Raw genomic sequence first — 19,963 nt, 5'->3', positions numbered from 1 at the left:
CACAGAGAGCTGCTATCACTGCTGTTATTCTGATAATCACTCAAAGTGGCTTTTGGGAATTTTCATTGACACACAAATTATACATTTTTTTTTTAAACTCTGTAGCCTTCAGTTATTTCTATTTGGGGAAAAAAAAATTATTTTGTACTTCTCTGCAGTTTCCTATAGGAGGCGCCAATGCACTGCTCTGCTCTACTCTTCCCTACCTGGTATCTAAGATCTTTTAAGTAAAATCTGCTTTGTGATCACTGCTCTTTTCTTCTGCAAATTGCAAGCAAGTGATAGTTACAAGTTTAATTTAAGGAAAAGGGCTTTCCAACTTGGGAAAGATTTTTTTTAAAACTCTTAATGTATCTGGGGGTCTTTTGACTAATTATCTGCACAAATGAATTTGAGAACCATGAGTCGTTGAACCATTTGCTGAGGAGCTCTAGAAATCCATTCTAGATTTCATCACCAAGAAAGTTTAGTGTCATCTGCAAACGTAACCGCTTTGGTGCTTATCCGCTATTCCAGGTCATTCATGAGCAAACTGAAAAGCGCTGGTCCCAAATTCTGGGGAACCCTACTTTTCACAAAGAATGCCATTTCTTTAGTCTTGATTTTTTTTTTTCTTTTATGAAAAGAAGCACAACTGAAATGCAGGAGAGTGCCATACCAGCTTTCCTCTTGGGTGAGTTGTAGTCACGAAAACGTTCCTTACAGCTCAATCCTATGCAGCGCTACTGTGCCAGGACAAACGTTCCGGTGGCGGTACGCACTTAATGGCCATCATAAACTGCAGTCTGGAAGTACGCGTAGCCGCACATTTCTGAACCACCACCAGAGATGCCCCGGAGGCCCCACATGCAGTGGCACGGTGAAGAAGGTCTGCCGACGCTGGCAAGTCATTGGAATGGCCATGATGGGGCAGGGGTTAGCGTAACGGAGCACAAAGGGAAAAGCCAGGGGTGTGTTGGAGGTCAGAAGGGGTGGCAACTGGTGCAGCCAACGTGCACTAGATGCTATCTATTCCCCTCTGGATTGAACTGACATACTCATTTTGTACTCAGCTAAAGAGTTGGCGCAGGTCCGAGGACAGCCATTGGTGGTTACCAATTTCACTGGAGCAGTAGCGTAGCTCTGGGGGGGGGTTTAGTACGGTACTTATTGCTGGGGCTGCAACGTGCCGGGTAAGTGGACCCTCCACTCAACATTGGAGGCATTTTGCCTAGAATGGTTCCAACAGGTGAATGGGAGGGGGCGCTCAGACGGTGCACTGTGGCACCTGAAATAAGTACCGCACCACCCCCCTGTAGCTACACTACTGCACTGGAGACTTCACTGGAGCACCAACACCATGGAAGTAATAATTATACACATTCACTGGCTGGTACAGAAATTGCTGGTCGCATCAATAGATGCGACAAAACTGTCATCTCTTTTCTGGAGCTGGTTAATTAGAGCTCTTTAAACTGGCTGGAAGATAAATTACAGATGGAGAAAACAAATCTATGTCCCAGCTGCTTAATTATTAATATGCCTAATGAGATGGAAACTGCAGCAGTAGAAAAAGAAAAAGAAAAGAAAAAAATAACCCCGTTTGGAACCTTTCAAAGATGAAACGGCAAATTAATATAAACTCTAGAGTGCGTTAATTGAATCAGTTATTAATTCTGTTAACCTAATGGCTCCTTGGGGGTATTCAGTACATTGTATTTATCTCCCTTTTTAACCTTTACTGCTATTGTATAACACACAATGGTTTATATATTTTAAGTCAAAAAATTAAATTGTGGTTAGTTAGCCTGACTGTAAAATCAGGCCAAACAAATACCTCCATCTCTCGGAAGTTTTTCCTTTTCAGTGCAGAATCAATAGCAGACCTTAGTAAAAGTTTCTTTAACGCTTAACTCTGTGTTTCTCAAAGTGCGGGTCGCAAACGGCCTGCAGAAGTGACTAGAAGCGACTTCTGGTTTGTGAACTGGATGGAAGAGGGAGAAACATGACTGATCCAAGTTGTTCACTGGAAGTGACGCTCTAAAATTTTGTTACAGTTAAGGAAGTATGCACTGAGTTATTATAGAATTGGTCTCTGAATAGTTTATTTTTTAGTATTATTTCCATGTATTATATTGCTTCACTGTCAGCACAATTAATTTTATTTTTAGGCTTTTAGAGTTCATATCCTTGTTGGAAGATACACACAGGAATTAGCACAACAGTTACTTCACACACATCTTTGAGAGCAGAACCACATACAGATATGTCCCCATATCTGCGAGGGTTCCATTCCAGAATCCTATACGGTTAAGTGAAACCATAAATACGGGTGAATGCCCCCGACACCCTCCAGAGCCTTGAAGAGGCCGCGGACGGACATGCATGGCCTCTGCTGGGCTCAGAACACCCTCCGGAGGCATGTGGGGAGGGGGCGTGGAGGGCATGGATCTGATCTGCGATAAGTGAACCCGCAGAATACGGCTGCCCCACAGTATGTTCAGAAATACCTCCGATGCCAAATGAGGTCTTTCAGGATAACTTGGACAGGAGAAGACCATGTGATCAGATGAATTCCCAATTACTCTGTATGACTGCTGGTGTCCAATCAGCATGGTGGTTGCACAACCTACAGTGGAGAAAACAACCTGCGCCATGGTCCTGCACAATTTCCTTTTTCAGCACGGTGGTCCTTGGGACTCCTGCGAAATGCTGCAGCTGCTACCTGCTATTCAAGTCTTGTACCTTCAAATGTATGTTTGTTTATAAAATGTAATGTGAGAAGTGGGCAACTCAAGAAGCTTGTCTGGAAATCCCATCTATGGCACTGAGATGACACAATTTAATTATCCAATAATAATTAATCTCTGCCATGTTATGTTTTACTTTGTGACACATTGCTTAACAGTTTCTTCCAGTCTTCGCAACTGAGGCTCTCTTTCGACAAGTAGCACTTTCAGCATTAGAATTGTCACTCAGCATTCGATGTGTGTACACCATGTGTTTTAATTTTGTATTCCCGATGCTTAAAGAGCTGCAGGCACTTGAACGTGGGCTTTCCTTTAACCCCCACAAAAATCACCCAGGCACTGCACCCACCTCACTAGCTATGAGTCAGTTGTGTGGGACTGATTAAGGCTGTCATCTGAGCGATTTCTCCCAAGGCAATCTCTTTCCTCACTGTGCAAGTCGCTCTTTATACTCACCGGGAAGTGTTGTAGGGTGCCTTTGCATTAACACCTACTTATCAGCTGCTAGAATTTGCCCAAGACTGAAGAAGAACAGTTCAAAACAAGATTAATGCCCTAATCCTAATGGGAGCTCGTGTTTCCAGAACTACTGTTCTGGCAGTGCTAGGTCCTTTGTGGCTATTGCAAAAGGTGACACACTGCTTTGCACTGCCGGGCCACCACTGTAAGTAGTGAGCAGCCACCACAGTTCATCAGCGCCCAGGAGACCTGACCTTAGATGACAGCGCAAAAATCTGCCACTCCATACCAATTATAGGATTGTAGCCCTAATGGGGAGTCATGGCCAATGGCCCAACAGGGAGCTGCTGGTTGAAAAAGTTTGGGAACCACTGACACAGGGCAACACCTCTTTTATCTCATGTTGCTCCCACTAAGAATACACAAAGGGGAACTTTCAGGATGAAAATGATGGAGAAACGGCAATTGGCGCAAACAGCCTGTTGTCTTCAGAACACACTGTCTTCTCAGAATTCTCATGACAGATGCGGCCTCAGAGGCGACCAAAACATATTTTTTGGCAGTGTGTGTTTGTGTGAATAGCTTAGGTAAGTCGTTCCTAAACTCAGTCTCGAAAGACTATGGCATCGCGCTCTGAATGGTGGTTCTGGAACAGCGTCTAATGTGGCTGAAAAGGCTGATTCAGGAGTGACAATCCCTTCCATACTGGGAGCAAGTGTAGTCTGTCCCTGGTGTGACTCCCTGGCTGCGGGCCTTCCTTCTTTGCCTCTTAGCCTCAGACTGTTGGCCAAGTGTCTCTTCAAACTGGGAAAGGCCATGCTGCACAGCCTGCCTCCAAGCGGGCCGCTCAGAGGCCAGGGTTTCCCACCTGTTGAGGTCCACCCCTAAGGCCTTCAGATCCCTTCCAGACATAGAACTCAGGTAAACAGCTGATGTCTCTGTCCCTCTTCAGTGCTGATGTCTTGGGTGTTGTGGTTTTCAGCCCTGTTATCAATTATGTTGCAAGGTTGACTACCTTAATTCAGTAGCTCATTTGTGAAACTGCCCAACCCATCCAAAAGTACGGAACTGCAATTTGGGAAAGGAAATCATGCAGAAATAATGAACACATTGAAAGGAAGGGGGTCATCAGTATCCTTAACTGAAGATTCAGGTGTTTTTAAATCTACAGTTAAGAATACTAATGAACTCCTCCTTTCAGTGTGTTCAATGAGTTAAAAACACCAATGTTTTGCTAGACGTAAAGAAGCCAGGAAGGTGCTTAGAAACTGTATCATCTATTTTCAAATTCATTGAGGGAATTTGAGGGAAGAACGCCAGGCTTTGGGTGACTTAGGTTAATTTATGGGTATGAGTAAACGGGATTCCATCATTTGTTCCTTCCATGTGGTTTTCAAAACATGTGGTTGGGCAATAAAAAAGATCTTGGATGTCTAGTGAGCAGATGCTAAAGTCCAAAAATAAAGGGAAACGTCAACAATGCAGCACTACAGTCAAGAAGAGTCTATGCTGGGAGTCTTTAGGGGAAAAATAAATGAGGACACTATAGGGCCCAATCCTATCCAATTTTTCAGCACCAGTGCAGTCACGATGCAGCCTTAAGCTAAGGGAAAAATATTCCCTTACCTTAAGGAGGTCTCCATGACTGCCCATCAGCATCATAGGATGCAACATGCCCCTGTTGGCACAGCTGCATCGGTGTTGGAAAGTTGGATAGCATTGGGCCATAAAGCTGCAATACTCTGCACTTTAACTTTGGAGTATGACCCACCGAGTACAGTGAAAACAGATGAGATTTACCTCTGAAGGAGCGTGCATAATTATGCATAAATTGGCATTCGCATGCATGAAACATGAAAGCAGTATAAGTCTTCATTCAGCGTACCAGCTTTCCATTTATAATGCCTTTCAGTCCATCATAATTCTTTGATGAGAATGGGGCAACATGACAAATAAACACGTTGGAATGCTACAAGGCCAGAGGTGTTCCACTTTCAAAAGCTGCTCTTCTTCCAACTGGAATACTAACTGGGAGGCCATGATTATGTCCTGATGACCAAGTGATCAGCCGGATATGCAAGTAAATGGGGCTAGTGAGCGATTCCGGCATGGGAAGGAAGCAGGTAACTCTCTCTGCACATGCGTTTCCTCTGCAGATGCTACTGAAGCGATGTGTGACACGGGGCTGACCTGGAGGCTTAATGCCAGATGCTGGCCCCCTAACCTGATGATGTGCTTGCTCCGCAACTGTCCAAGGTTCTAGATCAGCACTCCCCTGCACAGTTCTTCTTCCTCTCTGTCTTCTTTTTCTAATCCAGGGGGTGGGAGGAGAAGCAGTGGAGACACGTAGGTGGGCAGAGATGGGAAGTGGCTCCTACATTCCTCTAGCATTATATGAATCTTCTAGCATTATGATTCACATCCCTGCTATAGTGTGTGGCTGTGCACCTCCCAGGCAGCATAGAGTTCAGCAACCTAGAAGTCCAGCCATGATGTGACGACATTATCACCACGTATCTGGAGGTGACGTCACGACGAGTCTCGACACTGCTGAGCTGCAGAAGGGGTCCACAACATAAACTCACACTCTATAACGCAAGAATTATCAGGCTTAGAGCTTCTTGACAAAGCTCCCAGAGATTTTGATGCCCTTGATTCACATCGGAGTCACAGCTGAGGAAGCCGGTATTATAGAGACATGCACCTGTCCCCATTCTTTAGTTTCTTCCTACCTTTATGTTCAAAATGCTGTCCTCCTTTAGGCAGGGGGCAGAGAAATAGAGCAAAACATGACCTAGGCCAGAACCTGCGTATAAGCACACTGAAATTGGGCTCGGTATCCGACGTGACAACCTGATGGACCCAGGTACACTAGCAGAGTGCATGTGCTTGTTGGGAGAAAAGCTGGTATCACAACTATCCAACAGTGTGGAGAAATTTTACTGCTTCTGAATGTCCCTTAGCTCAGTGGTTCTCAAACGCTCTGGGAGAGTTTGAGAGCCGCTAAGTTCTTGCGTGGGCGGGAGGCGGGAGGCAGCAGGGGCGGGGGAAGGCAGCAGCGCGATCCCCAGGATCACACCGCTCGGGGGGGGCTGCAGGGGCTTGGGTACATGTAGCGCAATCTGCATCCACTTTCACTGCTGCGGGGAGCCCTGTTGCAGGTCACGCCGGGCTCCCCGCAGCCCCCCCAAGAGACGCGATCCTGGGGATTGCGCCGCTGCCACCTCCCTGCCTCCCTTAAGGGGGAAGGGGCCAAGGCCTGCAGGCTGGGGCGTCACGACGCCCCAGTTTGAAAAGCCCTTCCTTAGCTGGATAGCATGAGTGTGTCTATGAATTCTTTCAGCTCTGGCAGTGTTACCACAACCACATGTTTATACAAAATGATAGCTGGACAGCGAAGTGATAAACTGCCGAGAGGCACATTCTAAAACGTGCTTTCCTGTTCAGATTAGAGTCAACGATTAGGTCTATTCACTCGACATATTGGTTAAATAAAACCAGCATGCGCCGCTTTGCGCTTGGCCAAAACCACTTAGCTGGACCTTTAATGCCATTAGCACAATTTACTAACAAAAAGAGCTGTGCGTAATTCTGCCTAAAAGCCTGGCAGAGGAAAACAGATCGTGTGTGATGAAGAACGTGGGCTGAATTCCACCTTGACCGGTACTGCTGCTAAATGGAGGCAATTACAAATCCCATCGTGGAGTGAGTGTAAAAGAGGTGAAGGGGCAGAATTTGGCAGCTGCCTGGTAGCTCATGGGGTCCCAAAGGCCTTGTTGTCCTGGGTTACTTTGTTAAGGAAAACTGACTGTCTTAACCACATTAAAATTAGGAAATGCATTAGCAGACCTTTCTCATCTAAAATGCTCAGCTGGTTTCTTATCTAGAGAAAGAATTGCCCTGGTGCTAAAGCTGGGGAAAGACAAAGCTCCCCAAAAAGAGCAGTGTGTGCTACACAGGCAGCTAATGTTTAAGACACAACTATACATTGAAAAGAAATCCCAGCACTTAAGCTAATGTTACATCCTCGATCTCACCCTTGCAACAGCTCTCTCGCAAAATGCAGGATAGGGTCAGGGCTGAGGTTGAGGGAACAGTAATTTGCCTGTTGGGTTTCCTTGGTGAAAAGGAAAGTCTTGTTAAACAACACTGCCAAGCACAATCCAGCCAAAGATAAGCATTTACAGGGCCATCCTAGCCATGTCTGCTCAGAAGTAAGTCTCACTGAATTCACTGGGACTCAGCCCTAGGAAAGTGTATATACAGGATTGCACTTTAATCACTTCCATTGATTTCAATGGGATAATTAACCCATTTCTGCCCAGCCCACAAGTGTACACATTTCTGCAACGTTGGGCAGAAATGGCTGAAGCATGTGCCCAATTCTATTTCATTTGAACTACTGGGGGTTACAAGTGCTGAAAATTAAGAAGAATATAAGCAGAGTCCTGCTGGGTCAGGCCAAGGGCCGCTCTAGTCCAGTTTCCTGTATCCCATAGTGGCCCACCAGGAAGCACACAAGACAACAAGAGATCTGTATCCTGGGGCCCTCCCTTGCACCTGGCATTCTGAAGTAGCCCACTTCTAAAACCAGAAGGCTGCACATACCCATCACAGCTTGTGAGCTGTGATGGACTTTTCTTTCATAAATCTGTCCAATTTCCATTAAAGACATCTAGGCCAGGTACAATTACCTCATCCTGTGGCAAGGAGTTCCACAGACTAATGAAATATTTCCTTTCGTCTGTTCTAACTCTCCCGACACTCAATTTTAGTGGATGTCCCCTGGTTCAGGTGTTGTGCTAGAGGGAAAAAGAATATCCCTCTATCCACACTATCCATCCCATGCATAATTTTATGTATTTCAATCATGTCTTCCCCTCAGGCTTTTCCTTTCTAGACTGCTCCAAACATTGTAGCCTTTCCTCAGAAGCAAGGTGCTCTAGCCCACCAAATATTTTTGTGGCTCTCTTCTTGCACTTTCTGCAAGATTACATCCAGTGTCCATTGTTGTTGGCAGCCTTCAGTCTCGAAAGACTCTGGTATCGCGCTCTGAAAGGTGGTTCTGGCACAGCGTCTAGTGTGGCTGAAAAGGCCGATTCAGGAGTGACAATCCCTTCCACACTGGGAGCAAGTGCAGTCTGTCCCTGGTCTGTCTTCCTGGCTGTGGGCTTTCCTTTTTTGCCTCTTTGCCTCAGACTGTTGGCCAAGTGTCTCTTCAAACTGGGAAAGGCCATGCTGCACAGCCTGCCTCCAAGCCGGCTGCTCAGAGGCCAGGGTTTCCCACTTGTTGAGGTCCACTCCTAAGGCCTTCAGATCCCTCTTGCAGTGTCCATACGTCTCTGAAATTACAAGTAGTATCTACAATAGTTCAACATATAGGCCTGATGATGTAATCTTGCCTCTAGACATGTTTGCAGAATCCCAAACTGAGGCTGCAATTCTATACACTTTCTCCTGGGATTGAGCTGCAAGTGTAGCATTGTAGTTTTAGCTTCAATCTATTTTGCTTTCCAGAATGAATCAACATTTCTGTCTGCTTGACAGTTTACATGGAGTACTGTTTGCATGGAGCTTCCTATGGCAACCGCTTCTATACATTGTCAGAATTGTTAACTGACCCACCCCTCTTACAATAATTTATTCTTATCACCAGTCGACTAAGCAACACAATGTTTTTATCCACATTAGAGACGAGGAACACAGAAGCACACATACAGTGACGCGGTCAAAGTATGCACAGAAGCCGAGAATTGAAGCTGAGTCTTCAGGGACCTTGGAAATTGACCCAGCAGCTATGCATATATTGTCAAAAAAGATCCAGTAGGCTCGGCATCCATGAATTTGAATATCTGTGAATACTGAGCCTGCAGCTAGAGGGCATTGGAGGATTCCCTAGTTGTGACCAGAAGTGCCTTTCAGAAACATCTTGGAGACCTTCTAAAGTGCAGGGAGGCAGAGCGTGACCTCCCTGCATCTCAGAAGGCCTCCCAGACACTTCTAAAAGGCACTTCTGGATTGCTGGCATAGCCCCCCCAATCTCATCCATGGAATTTGCAGGGGTCTTGGAATGGATTCCCCATGGATATATATCAGTATTACTATCAGTATATATATCGCTTTCCAACTGAAAGTTCACAAAGTGGTTTACAGACGAAATCAAATAACTAATGGCTCCCTGCCCCAAAAGGCTCACAATCTGAAAAGACGCAAAAGAACACCAGCAGGCAGCCACTAGAAAAGACACTGCTGGGGTGAGGAGGGCCAGATATGTGTTAATAATATGTGGTATGTGTTAATAATTGAGAGGGTTTAAAATCAAAGACCAACACAATCCAGTCCTGGACTAGCAGAGACTCAATTAAGTGCCATATACATTCTAAAACATTACTCATGTGTTCACAAAATGATCTGCAGCTGAGAGTAAGCAGTGAGGGTGGCCAAGCTGGCAGAGGACTCCAAACTCTTCAGGGTGGTAAAAACCAAAACAGATTGTGAGGCATTTAAAAGGACTCTCCATACTGATGAATGGGCCATGGATACTAAAGGCCCACTGTACATAATGCTTGAAGTACTTGGTACAGTCTGGCTGTTAGGTACTGACAACAGGGAATCCAGAGGATACAGTCTGCTTGACATAGTCAGCATCCAAATGAATGGCACTGCCAACCAAACGCCAGTCCATACTTGCACCATGTAGATGTGGGGGTGGACTCTCTCAATCTGCGTCACAGTCCTGCCACTCAAATGTCACTTTTCAGTTTGATAAAAGTTCAGGGTTATGTGTCACTCCTGTCTTTTTCTTAGCTCTATGTTTGGCATTAACATCCTCTGCAGAGACAAGGTAGGAGAAAGGCATTCCAGGGCTATGCAAAGCATATGCTGGGTGGGAGCGCTGAAAACAGCCCGCGTACGTAATGTTCTTTGCAGAAATGTCCACTAAATTGTCGATTGCACCAACGGTATAGAGCCCCCCTATTCTGGACTGTACGGTACTTCTTTTGCTCCGGTATTAGCAATACCAATGTAGGCTTTTCCAGTGACACATCATCTCTTGTCTCATTTTTTTTTTTAACTAAAGAAAAGTCAAAGGAGGATCAGGTGGCCCAGAGGTTTTCCAAAGTGGCCCAGGAAGACCACTGCAGTAAAGGGCTCTGACTTAGGAATAAACAATGATCTCAGCAATCCCCAGGCAGAGAAACCAGAACACAGCAGGGGTTGCAGTATAAACTTCGGTGAAGTCAGACATGACATTCATAGAGCAGTGGGGCAGATCTGGAAATGCAGCAAGCACCCCCTGTGGATTCTGCCAACTGGGTAGCATCTGAGCTGTCACCAAGGCATCTTCCTCCATCCTGAGGCCGTTTTCCAGCTGCTTAAAAAAAGTTTCCATTTTTGAAAATTAAAATGGAGGGTGATGCTACAAACGCAAATCTACACAGGGTGCTTAAAAAAAGATGGACAGCCTGCCTCAAGCGTGGAAAAAGAAGCAAGACTGATGCAGCCATCTAGCATTCTCCCATTATGCAAACTGGAAAGTGTGGAGAAAGCCCAGTTCAAACTTCAAAAGAGGAACCTGCTGTGGTTTCTCTTTAAATATTCTGTCAGCCTGTACTGAAAAACCGCTAGGGTGAAAGACAAAGGCGAGGGACGCAACGCAAGAAGTCCTGCAGCACCTTTAAGACCAGCTAATTGCAGAATTTATTTACATCACTTAAAAACATTTATTCTCTGCCTTTCCCTTCCCAAATGAGAGGAGCTCAAGGTAGTTTACAAGGTCAAAACCAAACCAAAATCAAACACAATAAAACAACAACAATAAAAAAATTGGCAGTAACAGACCACGTAAAAAAATCAGACCCAGGAATCAACACTTAAAAATAAAACGGCAAAACTGCATGCCATCACCAGGGAGAAATGAAACTTCAATAGCTTGGTGGGAAAGAAATGTTTTTAACGAGCCACAAAATGAACAAGAAACTGGCTTTTGCAAAAATTTTGCATAATTTTTGCAAATTATGCAGGGGATGGACAGAGTGGATAGGGAGATGCTCTTTACACTCTCACATAACACCAGAACCAGGGGACATCCACTAAAATTGAGTGTTGGGAGAGTTAGAACAGACAAAAGAAAATATTTCTTTACTCAGCATGTGGTTGGTCTGTGGAACTCCTTGCCACAGGATGTGGTGATGGCGTCTGGCCTGGACGCCTTTAAAAGGGGATTGGACAAGTTTCTGGAGGAAAAATCCATTATGGGGTACAAGCCATGATGTGTATGTGCAACCTCCTGATTTTAGAAACGGGCTATGTCAGAATGCCAGTGCAAGGGAGGGTAACAGGATGAGGTCTCTTGTTATCTGGTGTGCTCCCTGGGGCATTTGGTGGGCCGCTGTGAGATACAGGAAGCTGGACTAGATGGACCTATGGCCTGATCCAGTGGGGCTGTTCTGATGTTCCTATGTACAAGATCTGCTTCATCAGTGCGTTAAAAGTGGACTGTGCGTGTTCGGCACTGGCATGTTTGTCTTATAAATCTAAATGAATTGCTCACTTGAAATAAAATAAACCTTCCTCCACAGTTTTAATCCAAACAGCAGATATTTACCAGTGACTCTCACTGATCTCTTCAAGAGGTAATTTTTAATTTTATGCACCTCTCTACAGCATGAGCTGTATGAAATCTTGAGTTTCATACAGCCACAGCAATCAGCTGCACTACATACCTCTTGCAATAGAGCAGTGCTTCTCAAACTGTGAGTCGGGACCTCTAGGAGCCAATTTCAGGTGGGTCTCCATTCATTTCAATGTGCATTTTATTTTTCATATATTAGACCTGATGCTACCATGGTATGTGACTGCATCGGGGGAAGTGTTACAGATCATTAATTTTAATAGGTTACTATGTATATGCTTTTAACAGTGATAGTCATTGGATCTTACTCTCAGTTAACTGTGGATAGGACTGGGATGTTTGGGGATTTTTTTTTAAACAGATCAGCAACTGCTTGGGAAGGTTAGGACGGTTCTTTATCTTAAATAAATTTTTAACAGCTTTATTGTGAACATAATTTACTTGATTGGCTGATTTGATTTTATCATATGGGGTTGTTATCCCTGGGGACTGAGGATAAGAATAGGCCCTCAGTTTGGCTGTACTTGTCGTAAGAGGCGACTAAACAGCCACCGGGTAGATGGGACTCGTTAGCCTGGGAAGGCAGCTCATCTCAGAGAAGGAAAACTCTGATCCCAAACCTCCACTGCCTTGTGGCTACATCCAGTTATGGAAAAGGCTTCAGGAGTCAACCTGGAGGCAAAATCCAGAGCTGGAGTCCCTGAGGCAGTACATGGCTGAACACAGTCACGTTCTGGCAACTCCTGCGACGCCGCTGGAACCAACCGTATTGGCCTCTGCCTTTCCATTGGACCATTTCAGCGACGTGGAGAGGGGGGATTTGCTGCATGGGGAAAGTCTATCCTCCACATCTACTCTACCCAGGCTTCGCGCACTGGAGAGGACACTCTGTTCCAGAACCACCATTCAGAGTGCGATACCATAGTCTTCCGAGACTGAAGGATGCCAACAATGGGGTTGTTAAAAAAATTTCCTGCTGGATGATGTCACTTGTAGCCATCACTCCCAGTGGGTCCTGACAGATTGTCATTCTAAAATAGTGGGTCTCGATGCTAAAAGGTTTGAGAACCGCTGCATAGGGTATATATGGGTCAGAAACAGTAACTGATAAAGCAAGTGGCTGGGAGGGGCAGGTCCTAGGTAACAGGTGTCGTAAGGCCTGGTTGGCAATCTTCAGTCTCGAAAGTCTATGGTATAAGCCTACAGCCCCCGGTATTCCCAGGCGGTCTCCCATCCAAGTACTAACCAGGCCTGACCCTGCTTAGCTTCCGAGATCATGGTAGAAGCCTACAGCCCCCGGTATTCCCAGGCGGTCTCCCATCCAAGTACTAACCAGGTCTGACGCTGCTTAGCTTCCGAGATCAGACGAGGTCAGGCATGTGCAGGGTAACAGTTGCTGCCTGTAGGGCCTGGTAGCATGCAAAAGCGCGACTGGGGCAACGTGCTCCCCTAAGCAGCATTCTGGGTGTTTCTTGGGTCCACTGTGGGGAGGCACGCACGTGCTCGTTTGCTGGAAGCAAGCAGTGAATGCCACGAATTGGTCCCACCCACCCTCACTTGGCTCCTAAAGGCTTCAAAACGAAGCCATTCTGAAAGTGGGGGGGGGAGAGTCCGGTGCAGGGTGGGGGTGACGCGATGGCATGGGGCGTGATGTTTCTGGGTCACCTGGCCCCGGCAGCCAACACTGTTGGTCAGAGTTGAGCTTTTCTTGACCCTCACCCCAACCGTTCAGCAGAATGCTAATCTGTAGAGAAGAACTGAATGTCTTGCACCTAGGCCCCCCACCTCCTGCTTGATAACATCACTATGGGTCCTCAACAGCCACCACAAATGCTATTTGGCCCCCAGTTTGCAACAAGTTGGACTCCCCTGACCAAGAGGATGCTAGGGCTTGGTTCAATGTATATGGTACTATTGCACTCAGGCTCAGACCGAAACCTCACAGTTACAAGGCAGGCGGATTATGTAGCCACGTCTTAAATCCATCTTGCGAATCACCCCCCCCCTGCCCTCATTAATCTGTTACTAAAACATCTGCCTATCCATACACAATCACGTTCTTGAGTTCAATCCCTTCCATTAGGTGACACGTCTCATTGGCACGGAACAAGTAAAGAGCAGTTTCCTATCAAACACCCTGGAATGGATCTCCATTAATTTACAGTGCAATCCTGGGCATACCTACTCAAAAGTGAGTTCAAAGGGGCTTCCTCCGAGGAAAATGTGATGTGTAGAGGATTTTAGGATTAGCCATTTTTTCTTTCCAAAAGAAAATGAAAATAGTGAACAGCTACTGAAGACAAAACCACAATTCCCAGATCAGAAGTGCACTCAGCGCCCTGGTTCAGCTTGCTATAGGTTTTCAAGCCGACACTGTTTTCATAATTAGGTATTGAACTGCCATACAATTAACTCCTCTGGTTTAGATGACTATCCCACAGATGGTATCACTACAGCACCATTCGGTCAATATGCTTTTGTCAAGAGTAATGAACTGCAGTGTTTGTCTACTGCCCCTTTCATTCAAAATAACACCAAGGGTAGGCTGGAACCAAGTCTCCCAGAGCGCTCAGAGCCATGTCACCCACCAAGTGTGCAGATGCGGAAGCAATCAACTGTGAAGTGATGATGTTTTCACATCACTGCCAATAACAACTTATTTTCCCAAGGTGTCTGGTTGCCCCCATCGCGATACGCACTGCATGTTCAGTCAGCACACCTGCATAGCGCAACGTGGTGGGGGTTAGGATTGGGCCCTTACTCAGAGCCCAATCCTGTGGTCCGCGCCACGGACGTTTCTGGCCGGCGCTGAGCCAGCACGCGGCGAGCACCAGTGTTCTGTGGCTCGGCGGTGTCTGTGACTGCCGGGCTGCGGAACGGGAAATGGGGGCATGTCCGGGGGCGTGGAGGAGGTGTTCCGGGGAGGGGGGAGGCGTGGCTGGGGGCGTGGGGGAGGTGTGTCGGGGGGTGGAGAGGCAGATCCGTGGAGCCAAGCTCCGCAGGATCTAGGGTGCTCAGGCAGGGCTGCGCCCTACACGAGTGCATTCACTTTAGCGGTGACCAAACAGTCGCCACTAAAGTGAGTAGTCCCATTGCAGGACTGCTTCCCTTACTTGGGGGAAGGGGACAAATGTCCCCTTCTCCCAAGGAGCCTCCCGCAATAGCGTGGGAGGCTCTGGATCTGGTGGGAGCCCTTTGTGGAGCCGCCAGGTCCCGCAGCTCTGGGCAGCTCAGGATTGGGCTGCCCTTTTCCTATTGACAGAGCAGCTGATCATTCCCTGTGAAGTGTGTACTCCTCCCTTGCCCTCCTTCTCTCTCCCCAAGTTTTGTCTCTTCCTCAGGGTTTGTGTGTGTAGATCCACCACTGTCCAACTTACAGGTGGTGCCTTGGTATCCGCAGGGGGTTTGTTTCCAGACCCCCTGTGGATACCAAAAACCATGGATGAAAAAATTCACAGTTAGGTATCCCTTAAAGCCTCCAAAGGTGACCAAGCCTTGTAAGGCCTCTGGGAAGCCTTAGAAGGTCACTTCCAGTTTTGCATAAAACCAGAAGTGACGTTCTAGGGGCTTATAATGTCTTTGGATGGCTAGGGAAAGCCCTCCCAGGCCTTCCAAAGGCCTTATAAGGCTTTAAAATGCCACTTCCAGTTTTGATGGAAAACCGGAGGTCTTGGAAGGCTTTCTACAGCCTGCGGAGGCTTCCACAGGTCTTAGAAGAGCCTCCGAAGGGACCGGAGCTCTGCTCCAGTCGCCTCTGGAGGCTTCAAGTTGGGCTGAATCTGGCTCAACGCACATCTGAAGGACTCATGTTGAGCCAGATCCGTGGATACAAAATCCGCGGATAAGTAGGCTGAATCTGTATACCTTATTCCACTGAACTCACACTGGGGTGGGGCTACCGCACTGGAGTCTACGCAACTATTCCTAGTGCATGATTTCTGACCTGCAGAGTGTAATTTGCACAGAGTCCCAGAAGACAAATGACTGCTCCTCATCAAATCCACAACTGAGCCAGAGCAAAAGACAACAATTATTTCTGACGAAAACGTTGCGTCTCTCCCGCTCTGGAACTAGGGAGTGCAGATGATGGAACAACCCCCTCGAGGATTCTGCCATTTGTCTCTGTCCCCAGCAGGTAGACGTCCCGCTGTGTTCTAAATGTTATTATACAATGTCAACATTATGAACACAGCGGTGGGCTTCTTCGCTTAAAACACATCATTTGCATTCACTGCGAAACAAACACAAAATGATCATCGTGCTGCAAAAACTCAATCTTGAATGCTACTCAGTGCTTTTGGCTGGGACATGTTTGCATGACGAGGGCTGAGCAATTTACTGGCAGAATCATTGCAGGAAGGTGCTGTTAAGAGCCACCATTCACACACTTTTTAAAAATAAAAAACTTGGTTTTTAACCTTCCAAAATTGCTCTCTTGGAAGCACCTGTTCCCCTTTGAATGTTAAAAAAAAAAAGACAGCTGTAACAACATGATTTTTATAAAACTACATCCTTGTGAAAATATAAAAGGAACCTTGCTTTCAGGGTGGCCATTGCCAGCATTGCACACCTGCAATGGGGTGAGGTAGCCTTGCTGAGGACAAGTTGGAAGAGGCAAAGGAACTGTAGAGCAAACTGGGCAGTGAGGCAATAAAGTAGGTGCCCATCTTTTGTTTCAACAGGTTACAGTTTCCTCAGAAACCAGAAATTGACCATGAACATTTTGTCCTAGGCTGAACTGAGGAAACGGCACATGTTTCATTTATTATAGTTATTCGTTTGACAGCAGCATTTCTTGCAATGAGAACCGTAAAGGTGGTTTTGGAGCACAGGCTACACACTTCAGCCCCACAATTTATCAGCTCCAGGCCTGTGAAACTCCTAGTTTCTCCATACTATGCCTCTTAAAGTGTAAATTAACATTTCATTATTTTAACCCTCCTGCCAAAAAGGCATCCGTTTTTCTCCCACTGTCCGGAATGGCTCCGAAGGGGAAGGTGAGGGGCCACCTGCATGCCGTGGTGAGCGAGGCTCCCTGCAAAAACTAGTGCTTGGCACCCCCTCTAGCTACACCACTGATTCAAATATTTAACAAAACGCAATAGCAAAATAGCAGTGAAAAGATGCAGCTAAAATTATTTTGCAAAAGAATACAATTAAAATGGAGCAGATAATGGGAAAAAAATGTTCAAAAAATTTGGGAGTTTACACATGTGGCACTTCAAGAGATTTCAACACTTGAGCAATGCTTGTCCAATTTCTTTCCTTTGTCTTTGATCTGATATTTTTTTGGATGGGACGGTACCATTCTCTTGCTTGCATCTGGGAAACAGTATCAATGTAGACTGGCAACTTGGTAAGAGTTATACAGGGTACTTACAGTTGCATGACCAGATACAAGTGGTTTGGACTCTCATAGATGTCTTCTAGTGCAACGATGTTTTCATGCTTGATCCTGATTTTAAAAAGTAACATCATAAGGTAAGTGTCCAATGAATATCCATCCATAGCACCAGAACAAGACTGTTTCACTTAAACCATCAAAGCTGTTTATGATCTCAAGTACACCTAGAGTGTCAAACATACTACTGAATAACCGGTAGGCCTGCCTCTCCTGGGAATCTCAATAGCATGCTGCCGGGGATGGGAAGGCTGGAGTCTTCCTGCAAGTGCCAGTGGATCCGTAGCTGTCCAGTGATCCAGGTAAGATGGAGGTGAAGGTGGAGGTGGTGGGAGGGTGGAATCGGGTGGAGAGGGCAAAACAAAGCAGTAATGGGGCAGGGGAGAGAGGAATAGGGCAGTGAGAGATGGGTGGATTGGGGCCAGGAAGGAAGTGGGTTTGGATTTGTCCCATACCCAGAGGAGACCTCCTGGACTGCCCCCCACCACAGGTTGCAATGGTAGGCATTCTGGCAGACACTGTATCAGTGGGGGGCACAGTAGGATTGGGGTCTTGTGTGTGTGTGTGTGTGTGTGTGTGTGTGTGTGAGAGAGAGAGAGAGAGAGAGAGAGAGCGCGCATTTGAATGGATGTTTCTGTGAGTGTAAACATATAAAATGTGGAATTATTGCTACCAGAACTACAGAGCGATCCTAAGCAAGTTTACTCAAAAATTCCAGTATATTCAATGTGACTTACTCCCAGGCAAGTGTGTTTATGATTACAGCCTTTATGGCAGGATTTAGCACAACTGAATTTCAAGCAGACTGAAAAAAATGAATAGAATGAATGTCAAAAATTAATTTGTCACTGAAAGTTCAAAGGTGGTAGGAAAAAGAATCATATATTAGAATGTTGTGCTGATAAATTAATACTTCTAGTTACAGTGTTGGGAGGCAAGATACTGGGCTGTAGCAAATACTAGTTCTTATGCATCACTTTATAAACATGAACTAACAATTCCTTGAGATACACAACTGAAAGTCATTTAAATGAACTAGCAGCTGTTCTCATTATCTTAAGAGAGGAATCACATTTTTAAAATAATTAAACAGCTGGAAGAAACACACAGCCTCCAGGTCAGGATTGCAGGTCAGCTTTGTCTGCAAAGCTGCAAGTATTTGCTGTTTAGGTGATGACTGAAAGAGATGCAACACAAACCACCATCTAATTAGCTTCTCAAAAGCAATCCTCCCAGAGATTATTGCTCAGGCAATTCTAAACAATATCCAGTGTGCACAATTAATTTATGTTAACCCCAAAGTGAGGAAACAATTGACTCTCAGGAAGAGAATAGTAGTTAAGAGACCAAGCGGAGATAACGCCTAAGAGAGGAAGAGATACCATAAAATGAATTGCAAACATTCAAAATGTGTGGAATAATCTAACAAAGTGGCAGTTAGAAAGCAGAGCATTCAGCAGCATTGCTAAAGGTAGAGCTCAGTAAACCGGAAGTTTGGCAGTGATGTGATGATGTCACCACATATTCACGTCACTTCCAGGTTGCCAGCTTTCACTGCCAGAGGGCAGAGAGGCTGGTCATGACACGCCAGGAGCAGGCGCACATTGGCTTTGGCTGTGGTGAGCATGTCCACTGCTCTTCTCCGAAAGCCATAGGACCACATCCCCCATTGCTATGCCACTGAGAAATTCCCAAATTTTGCAACCCGGTGCAACAGTGATGAACTAGAAGCAACAACCAAGAACAGCACTATGGCTGCCCTTAAAAAAAAAGGCCTGCTAATAACCTAGGATCAGTGGATAATAGGAGTGAGGGTCAACCGCAGCCGGCCATCTTACCCCTTCGCTTAGCCAAGGGGACTTGGCTGCCCATCAGTGAACACATGCCAATTTTAGCACAAGGGTCTCCAGCATCCTTTTGCCCTGGAGAAGTCCAAATATGAAGATAATAAAACCACATAGTATGATTTTTTTTTTAAAGACAGAACTTACTGCAGGAAGATGTCTGAGCTGCTTTTAGAAACTTCTGGGGGATGAGAAAGCTAAAAAAATAGGCGAAAATAGAAAGTTCATTGAATCCAGAACAGCGCCATTCACACACTGGTAGGAGTGGCGTAGCTACAAGGGGGCAGTGTGGCAAGTACTGCAGGTGCTGCAATTCACCAGGAAAGCAGCCCCTCCCACTCACTGTCAGAGTCATTCTGGGCATGGTTAGTTGGCAACCTTCAGTCTTGAAAGACTATGGTATAAGCCTACAGCATCCGGTATTCCCAGGCGGTCTCCCATCCAAGTACTAACCAGGCCTGACCCTGCTTAGCTTACAAGATCAGACAAGATCAGGCACGATGGCTCCTGCAATACTTACTGCACCACCCAGTGGCTTAGCTAGAAGGGGTGCAGAGCACTAAGTTTGCAGGGAGCCTCACTGCAGCATGCAAGTGTCCCCTCTGTTTTGCAGTCCCCCCCCCATCTGGGGTGGCTCTGAAGGGGAGGGGCTGCTTGCACACTGCGGTGAGGCTCCCTGCAAAACTTAGCGCTCTGCACTCACTCCAGCAACACCACTGTTGCTGCCCTTCCCGTAGCGACACAACTGACTGTAGTAAATCATGATGCCTCTTGAAAGCTTGGAATGTGCAAGGAGGAGAGAGAAGAGCATGCAGGCCCAGCAACACCAAAACCGAAGTATCAGGGATGCTCTTTAAGAGCTCAGAGTAAAAAGATACCTGGGCAGACTTCCAGC

The 19,963-nt window shown here is 46.2% G+C and overlaps 1 protein-coding gene across 1 annotated transcript in view; it reads right to left on the bottom strand.

Annotated features, from left to right (window-relative positions):
• The window catches only part of CAMK1D (calcium/calmodulin dependent protein kinase ID), a 204,879-nt gene that overhangs the window by 56,475 nt on the left and 128,441 nt on the right, over positions 1-19,963 (bottom strand). Inside the window, exon 3 of the mRNA XM_066633689.1 lies at positions 17,204-17,278. Within this exon, the coding sequence (XP_066489786.1) occupies positions 17,204-17,278 (75 nt within the window). The remainder of the gene's footprint in view (positions 1-17,203; positions 17,279-19,963) is intronic.

The sequence above is a fragment of the Tiliqua scincoides genome, chromosome 7, assembly GCF_035046505.1.
Source record: "Tiliqua scincoides isolate rTilSci1 chromosome 7, rTilSci1.hap2, whole genome shotgun sequence".
NCBI lineage: Eukaryota > Metazoa > Chordata > Lepidosauria > Squamata > Scincidae > Tiliqua > Tiliqua scincoides.
This window is presented reverse-complemented; position numbering and strand designations above follow the sequence as displayed.